This window comes from Olea europaea, unplaced genomic scaffold (genome assembly GCF_002742605.1).
Source record: "Olea europaea var. sylvestris unplaced genomic scaffold, O_europaea_v1 scaffold2413, whole genome shotgun sequence".
NCBI lineage: Eukaryota > Viridiplantae > Streptophyta > Magnoliopsida > Lamiales > Oleaceae > Olea > Olea europaea.
Genome location: NW_019242301.1, coordinates 1 through 9,083, shown reverse-complemented (window position 1 = coordinate 9,083; position 9,083 = coordinate 1). Strand labels below are relative to the sequence as shown.

General features: G+C 36.8%; 3 protein-coding genes across 3 annotated transcripts in view; 1 reads left to right on the top strand and 2 right to left on the bottom strand.

The window, feature by feature from the left end:
• The window catches only part of LOC111381982 (serine carboxypeptidase 24-like), a 19,613-nt gene extending 18,065 nt beyond the window's left edge, over positions 1–1,548 (bottom strand). Inside the window, exons 1-4 of the mRNA XM_023005836.1 lie at positions 1,526–1,548; positions 1,045–1,417; positions 951–963; positions 778–865 (exon numbers count right to left, since the gene is read on the bottom strand). Of these exons, the coding sequence (XP_022861604.1) occupies positions 778–865; positions 951–963; positions 1,045–1,417; positions 1,526–1,548 (497 nt within the window). The remainder of the gene's footprint in view (positions 1–777; positions 866–950; positions 964–1,044; positions 1,418–1,525) is intronic.
• LOC111381987 (transmembrane 9 superfamily member 8-like) lies at positions 1,326–5,587 on the bottom strand. Its single transcript, XM_023005843.1, has 8 exons — positions 5,528–5,587; positions 5,354–5,476; positions 3,780–3,944; positions 3,508–3,617; positions 3,318–3,423; positions 3,112–3,224; positions 2,877–3,027; positions 1,326–2,785 (listed from the first exon to the last, which is right to left on the bottom strand). The coding sequence occupies exons 1-8, from the start codon at positions 5,585–5,587 to the stop codon at positions 1,628–1,630; spliced, it is 1,986 nt and encodes a 661-aa protein (XP_022861611.1). The 3' UTR covers positions 1,326–1,627.
• Positions 5,540–8,763, top strand: LOC111381984 (APO protein 2, chloroplastic-like). The gene is made up of 3 exons (XM_023005839.1): positions 5,540–5,785; positions 6,998–7,350; positions 7,728–8,763. Exons 1-3 carry the CDS (start codon positions 5,654–5,656, stop codon positions 8,554–8,556), a joined length of 1,314 nt encoding a protein of 437 aa, XP_022861607.1. The 5' UTR covers positions 5,540–5,653; the 3' UTR covers positions 8,557–8,763.
• The last annotated feature ends 320 nt before the right edge of the window (positions 8,764–9,083 follow it).

The window sequence follows — 9,083 nt, the reverse complement described above, 5'->3', positions numbered from 1 at the left end:
AAAAAGAAAAAGAAAAAGAAAAAGGTTGACTAGATTAGCTAAGATAAAAGTTAAATTATGGTACATTTGATTGCCAATATTTTTTTTTATGAAAAATGTGTCTTTTCACCCAAATTTTTATTTTTGTGCCATTTGATTGACATTTTTTTCCATGGAAAACATTTTCTTACTTTTGGTAATGTGATCATATTTTTCTCAAAATTAAGGAAAATATTTTATTTGGTTGGGGTAGAATTATATTTTTCAGGGAATTCTATCTCTCTTCTGGCCAATCTCTCATCTACCCATCAATAAAAATTGGATAAGTATAATAATTTCTAAGTTGAAAATTAAATCAATCGAACACATTTAATTAATAATTTCTAGGCAGTTGACTTGTCTAAAATTTATTTTCTTTCTATACAAATTTTATATTTACAATCAAACGCACTTTTAGTTCGTTTCACATATTTATTCCTATCTAATCAAACTACTGCATGTCAGCATAAATCTACCCACATTGAGGAATAATAAGGCCCAATACATTCTCTTGGTTTGTTAGGTTTCAAATTAGTCCCTAAGCTTTTATTTCTGTTTCATCTCAGGCACTGTCTTGTTTTGCTGAGCTAATAGTGGCCAATCAAATGGCGAAGTTTTGCCTTATTTTAGTCGTTCAGTTAAGTAACATGTTTGGCTTATTTTAGTCGTTCAGTTAAGTACCATGTATTATTGAACAAATCGTGCTTGGGTCACGATAGAACTGTCCACATCAATGCATGGGAGCGTATTGTCATGGACTTTGGCCAAGATCTTCCCCATTTTTCAGGGACCTTCAATGGAAGAGAAGGATCGACAATGATTGTGGGCACCTTCCACCCCGAGAAGGCTTTATAGCACAAGGTGAATAGTACTCAACAATATTAAAGGCCAAAAAGGGTTAAAATCCAAGCATAGCGAGCATGTCTTTAAACAAGATACAGTAGTCTGCAGAAATAGAGAAAAGCCGGACGTACAGGATTCTAAAGATGTGAGACATGAGGTGTGTCCTACTCATTAAAAAAGTACCCCAAAAAACCCCACCCCACCCATTTTTGTGGGTATTCTAGCATAATCCCGTAGCTTCGGTTCTGTACGTGAAGCACGGTTGACAGAAATAACTAAAGATGAAAGATTAGGGATTTCTGCAGTGCTTGCTTTACACAGCAGCCATCTTATAACAACTAACCAGGCAACAAAACTTTTTTCCAGCTTCTGCCTTTGAAGAATGGTAGGGACTGTTAATTGCAGTGAAAATGAGATTTTATCTGACGGAACAGTTAAAGATAATGCGAATTCAGCACTTTGCAAGATAAAAATTTTAGCTGTGACAAATAGGAAAAAGTTCCTTACACGTATTTCATCAACAAAAGTATCATTACAAGAATTCTTCTCGATATAACTAGAATGGGATAGTTCAGGAATAAGAATTACCAAATTTATAAATGCAAAGGAGACAAGCAAGATAACTTCTATGATTCGGGAGTTCAAAGGTTAAACCGAGCATAACCTTGAAAGCAACAATGGTGGCATACACTTTGAAAATGACCCCAGGGGTTTAATGAGCTTTCTTGAGGGACGATAATAAACATTTACTTTCTCGTGCTATCGTTTAGTCAATCTTCACGGAGGAGTAGATGAGCCTTGTGAACCAGAAACAAGCATAGAAACCGATTGTACCAGTCAGCACAAAGAAAGAATATGAAGCAATCAGCATGTACCCGAAGTAGAGAACACCCGATACTGGTTTTGTGATGTCCAGCTTTGTGAAGAAGTAGAAAGCCGCGTAAAGGAAGAGGTAGAGTGCTGATGACCCTGATGTCAGGTATGATCTCCACCACCAGAGATAGTCCTCACTGCACAGCTGGAAATAGCAAAGCACAACTGTAATCTCAGCACAGGTGATGATTAGGATTACGAGCACGAGGAAGAGGAACCCAAAAATGTAATAGAACTGATGCAACCAGATTGATGTTAGAATGAAAAACAGCTCGATAAATACTGCCCCAAATGGGAGTATGCCTCCAATTAGGATAGAGAAAATCGGGTTCATGTACCAGGCCTGCTCAGGAATTTGCCTTGGAATCTTGTTGGTTTTCACTGGATCCTCAATAGCTGGTTTCCTAAACCCTACATAACTACCTACGAAAACAAGAGGAACCGAAATGCCAAACCACAAGAACACTAATGCAAACATGGTTCCAAATGGCACGGCCCCTGATGATTTCTCGCCCCAAATTAGAGCATTCAATACGAAGAAAATGGCAAAGACAATTCCTGGGAAGGTGAAAGCAGTTCGAAGAGTTATTTTCTTCCACTCTATTCCTTTGAACATCTTGTAAAGACGAGCTGCAGCATATCCAGCAAACAGGCCCATAAACGCCCAGAGAAGAAGCATAGCTGTCATCAACCCTCCTCGGTTAGACGGGGATAAGAATCCGAGTGCAGCAAAGATCATGGTAACTAGTATCATCCCAAAGAACTGAACACCAGTTCCAACATAAACACAGAGTAGATCAGAGTTTGTTGGAGTCCTGAAAACATCTCCATGAACTAATTTCCATCCAGTTTCTTCTTGAGCTTCTTCCTGGGTTTCTAACTGGTTGTACTTAGAGATGTCACGGTAGAGGGTACGCAGCATAATCATGGCCACCATACCCGAGAGGAAAAGAACAATCATCAAAGAATTTACAATTGAGAACCAATGAATTTGATCATCGGCCGTCAAAAGATAAGTATCCCATCTAGATGCCCATTTGACTTCGCTCTCCTGCAAGGCAAGGAGAAAGGCACAATGACATACACCACAAAGCCAGATTTCCATCACATAATTACAGACACAGTCTGTTGCAAAACATTACCTTAAACTCAACATCATAAGTGAAGATTATTTCCTCCTTATCTTCAACCTCCTGAGGAGAATCAGAGCTAGTTATAGTGCGTTTTGCATGAGGATCACAGGTTGTTAACCGTTTTTTATCATCCCATTTACCCTCATATTCATGCTTAGCACTGGATGCACAAAGGAAATCCAACATCAACAACAGGCTCAAATTACAGCTGAAGCACAAAGTTGAACACACTACACAATATTACCTGAATGGTTTGACTTCAAATCCCACAATTCTGGCAGCATCGGTCTCTTCATCTTTATGAAACTTCACAGTAAATGTCAGATGGTTGTAGATAAAATACTTCTCCTCCTTACTCTAAGCAAACAATTTAGAAGGAAGAAAAGGTGTCAAGAAGTTCCTCAAGAAAATAGATTTGCAACTGCGAAAGCAAATCAAGTTAATACTTACTTCACCAAAGTGTGATTTCAGACCAACGGGCACACCGTGTTGATACACCAAGGAATCAATATCAGGTCTTTTATAAGGTACAACAAGAGGGAGATTATCTAAAATCCTGTTAAAAAACAATGAAGTAGGAAATGAGTCATGTACGGCAATATTATTAGAATACATCAGATACCTCAAACAGGTGGCTTACATGTTCACCCGGTATTCGTCATCTATCTTCTCCTTGAATTCTTTTGCAAGTTTGGCATCAAGGGTGATATGGCAAACAACATTGCACATCTGCGGTTCTCGCATTTTGAACTGCCACAATAAACTTCAATTAGAGGCTTAATTTTTATGCAGCATAAAAAGTTTATTATCTATTGTCTGAAAATTGACCCATAGGAATAGGAAAATGAATATTAGTTGACCAAGGTACAACAGAAATGAAAATTTGAAAAGAAAGCCACTAGAAAGACTGACCACATAGGGAGAGTTCTCAATACGATCACCACGAAGAACTTCCCCAAGATTCTCTGCGCTGTCGACAATTTTTTCTGGCTTGCAATAAGGAAGGGAATAGTAGGAGTAAGGAAGTTGAGTTTTAGTCGAAGTCAGTTTGTTTACTTTCACCTTCAGAAGATCACCCTGCATAAAAACAACAAAAAAAATGCAACTCATGTTACAACTGAAATTAAGAAAAGTAAAAGCATTACATACGCATATTTACTGCATAAAAGTCTGTTGTTCAATTAGGTACTGCGGTCTTTATTGGGGGTACTTGAAGGTTTCCAATGAATATTTTTGAATAGACAAGCAGATCTGGCTTGTAATCCAGAAAAAAAAGTGTTGACTTGCTATATTTAAATATACATTAACAATGCAATATAATTCTTTTTCACATTTCTGGCCATTGAATAGTGATGTTTCAATTCTTATATATTCAATTTGACCTCAATGAACCAAGAATCAAGTCCATGACAATCCAGAGAGCAAGATTCTACGAAAAAATCACATGAGCCATCATCTTACAAAATTTTTATTCATCAAACATGGGGATTGAAACATAATGTCAACAAGTTTCTTTCGGGAGAACCAGACTGCCTGTACATTTAATTTCATGTTTTTGTTCCACACTAATACATTATCACAAAGATCCAATTCCATTAAATTGTTGTCTAATTACTCCAAATATAATTTGTCCACAAGTTTGAAGGTTGCTAGAAGACACAGTTGACCTGTTATGAGAAGGTAATTCTAATTCTGAGTGCCATTTTTGTTTTCAACTTTTGTCCCTTCATTTTTGCTTAGTTCAGTGCTCAATACTAGACTGTGAACATACAACTTAAATAGGAAGTTCATGTCTAAATCTAAATAATCAAAGTGAGCATCACGTCTAGTGTTTGTTCAGCAACTACCATGAAAGCTAAGCCCAGAACTTTATCACCCCCTGTAAAACAGAAATCTTCTAATGATATTGAACAAAACGGACAGCCATAGTCAAATATTTCGCAATCAAATTCACTGCAGCAAAAAAGGAAAATATTAAAAATTTCAAAGAATTTGTTAACGGAAGAAACCCCGACATTTTGTTTTCCTAATTAGTCATTGCAATATCATGCTACTTGCTATTCCAATCCAATTGATTCTCGAGTGAACTACCAGTTGATCCTGAGCAAATAAATAAGACATCATTGGGCATGTTTGGTGAGCTTATAAGGTGCTTAAACCTGCTGATTATCGTCAAATAGCAATAATAGGCTAAAAATAATGTTGTTTCCCATGTGCTTTCTTCTGCACAAAATATGGCCCAAGGTTCTTAAACTGATTGCAATATTAGGGCTTGAACTGGAACAAGAAAGATGTAACTTTCCAATTTTTCGCAGATTGAAGAGAGAGTAATATGCAGACGCATATATACAAACATGAAACACTCAGAAACGCTAAATTAAACCCATATCCACAATTACCAACAAAAAAAATTCAACAAGACTTTTCAAATATAATCAATCGTGAACCTCATACCAGCAATAAACACAAAAAATTATAAGTTTGACCTTCACAAAATCCTGAGGAGCGACCCCCGGAAGGTAGAAAGAATGAACAGAGGTGATGAACAAAAAGAGCATAACGCACANGAAGATGACATGAAATGCTCTGAGTTTCTCTCTCTTGATTTTCTTCTTAATTTAGTTTCTTCGTTTCCGTCCTTTTTTTTTTTTCTGGATTGCTTTTTCTTGGGTGGCGGGGACTCTTGAACAAATAAAACGTTCCGGAATGGCAAGCTTCATTTTTTGAATGTATATATTGGTCACAAAAAACATGGTTTAAAAGCAATGTGTTCCTGATTTCAGAGGATGGAATGTGGTTGTCTGCAATCCCAGTTTGGCAATACTATTTTATTGAAGAGTGAAAGGAGGAAATTTCCAAAATTTGATCTTCTAAAATGCAATACACAGCAAGGTCTCAGTTCGCTCGATTCTTTGAAGGTACAATTTGTTCCCTTCATGATTCGATTACACTAGTTTCTAGCAGCTCTAACGTTAAATAATGGCAGCCTATATTCACACCAAATTTTTGTATGACTGTACGTCATTTTAATTACATGAAAGGTCCCTGACCTTTTTATCCATCGTAAAATTTATATCCTCAACTTTTTTCATCGCATTTTTATTTTTAGCCTTCCATTAATTAGCACAATTTGTTCTGAACAGCAGTTTTCGTCCAAATACTACGGTAAGAGAGGATAAAAGACATATTTCCTCTCATATTTTTAAATAAGAAACACGAACAAATAACGAATTTGTGATTAAATATTTCTTCCTTATTTTAAAGCACATTAACGGAAGTTTTGAAAGGAAACATTCATTAAGGATAACATTTGCTAATTAATATACGGTTGAAGCTAAAAATGTGATGGAAATTGGTTGAGGACGTAAATGTAATAAGTAAATATTAGGAGCCTCTAATGAAATTTAAAAAATGCGGTGTATTTACAGAATAATTTTGTGTGAATATAATCACCCTTAAATAATATACCATAATTTACCAAAATACTCAATTTCGATTTTTCTTCTTATCTGAGTTTTTGTTTATCGGGTCCTTATTACAAGTTTTTGAGATGTTATTGTTATTTAGACTAGAGAAATTTCTGAAAAGTTGAGAGAAACAGCTTATGCTTTCCATTGATGCATACTTTAATTTCAATAAATGAAAAATAGTTTATAAAGATATATCATACCATTAATAACTATCTGCTCTATACTTTTTGGGTTTGCCTCCAGTCACCTTATCCCCCCTTTATGCGTAATTATATGTTTGGATAAACTATTGTCAACATGAGTAACATTCCGAAGTTAAATGAAGTTTTAAGTTTAACATGGGTCTGAACGACTGTTTAGACACAAAATTTAAGGTTTCTGAATCATAGATTTTTTTCCTCTGTTCAATTTGGAAAAATTTCGATCTTTTTAATCCACTTCGAGTGCAATTATCTTCTGCTACAGTCGATTTCTTTTGTTCTTACTTCTTCATATGCCAGTATTTAGGCTCCTGACTCAAGTTTCTTATATGGCTGGTTAAATTTGAACTTTATGTCCTTTACAGTGTTGATAAAACTTTGGCTCTTAATTGTTGATAGTGCTAAAGATGCGTGTAGAGTGTATTCCAGAAATTATGGATGTTCTTATTTCCACTTGCAGCACAATTTCAGTACTTTGGCAATTCAACTGAAGTTCGCAAATCCATCAAGTCACTTGATTCAGTTCCGATCACTGGTTATCAGATGCAATCATCCTCAAAATGCAGATTTTCCTCGCTATCATTCTAAAAAGGAGAAGAAGCCATTTCCTATACCCATAGTAGAGCTACGACGGGCTGCCCGAGAGAGGCTAAAAAATAGTAAGGGCCAACAGAGAAGAGGCGTCCCTCCTCCAAAAAGAGGGTTGGTGGTTCAAAGGCTAATTCCTGTTGCATACAGGGTATTTAATGCAAGAGTAACATTGATTAACAATCTCAAGAAGCTCTTGAAAGTGGTTCCACTTCATGCTTGCAAGTAATTCTCTCCCCAATTTTATGTTTCTTACTCACTCCGAAGAGCTGCATAGACTTGGAAAATGTTTTGATATTTAGTGGAATCGTGCTTGATATTTTTTATTAAAACATATCCAGTAGGTAAAATTTGATGCTTAGTTTCTTTGCTTCCACGTAATATCACGATAATGGGCTGCTAAAAGTAGATGCTAAGCATCGTTATTGGTTATTTAGCATGGTGAGTATGTTTGGTAGCGAGATTTGCAAAGGACTCTTTAGTATCAAGACTGGGAAAGAAGTCAAATCTTGTTCAAATAAAATGACATACATGCACCGAAGTGTCTTTGTCTCCTCCCAATTCTCCAAACATTTTGATCTTGAATGTTACAATGCTTGCAGATGGTGTAATGAAATTCACGTTGGAACCGTTGGGCATCCTTTCAAGTCTTGTAGAGGATCAGGCACTTCAATTCGTAGAGGACTTCATGAGTGGGGGAATGCGGCTGTTGAAGATGTATTAGTACCAGTTGAGGCCTACCACCTGTATGATCGTCTGGGGAAACGTATACGTCACGAGGAGAGATTCTCTATCCCAAGAATTCCAGCAGTAGTGGAGCTCTGCATTCAGGCGGGAGTTGACTTGCCTGAATATCCTACAAAAAGAAGACGAAAACCAATCATACAAATTGGAAAAAATGAATTTATCGATGCAGATGAAAGTGAATTACCAGATCCCGACCCAGATGCTCCAAAGCCTTCAATATTAGCTGAAATACCTGACACTGAAATATTACCCCCATGCAGCAAAGAAGAAACGGTATTGCTCGCCGAGGAAACACTTCAAGCATGGGAAGAAATGAGGGGTGGAGCCACCAGGCTCATGAAGATGTATCCAGTTAGAGCATGTGGGTATTGTCCCGAAGTGCACGTGGGCCCCATCGGACATAAAGCACAGAACTGTGGGGCTCATAAGCATCAACAGCGCAACGGGCAACATGGATGGCAGGCAGCAGTTCTTAATGACTTGATTCCTCCCCGATATGTTTGGCATGTTCCTGATATGGACAAGCCACTCCAAAGGGAGCTCAGGAACTTCTACGGACAGGCCCCTGCTGTTGTAGAAATATGTGTGCATTCCGGTGCTGATATGCCCGAGCAGTACAAGCCAACAATGAGGTTGGATGTGGGGATTCCTGCAGATGTTAGAGAAGCTGAAATGGTTGTTTAAAGGCGTTTCTTCTTCTTTTCTCTTTAGCTGATTATTTAAAGGTGTTTTGAGTGTAATAATCTCCATTTTATTGTATTCACATGATAAGGTTCCGTAGTCGTTCAGAATATGATTATACTGTTGTAGTTGTGATCATGTATCCAAAAACCTTTTTTCGTGTGAGTGCTGTTTGATTGAAGAAATGTTATTCAATGTGCCTTAAGATGATCCATGGCAATGGAAACTTCGACATTTGAGGTTCAAAATATAATATTTGGAACTAATTATGTTCAAAAATTCACTTTCAATAATACTGCTATTCTCGCTATGACATGGCTGGGAAGTTCATCAGAATTACAATACATTGACATTTGACAACTTTCTGTAGGAAACATTAAATTCAGATTCTTAAAATTTGATGGAATCCTTACTCGATTTTATTTACAAAGTTAATTTCTCGAGGAACAATGGGGGAGAGAATGAAACATTCTTTGATCAGGTTTGTTATGTTGTTTAAAGGAAAAAAAAAGAAAAAGAAAAAGAAAAAG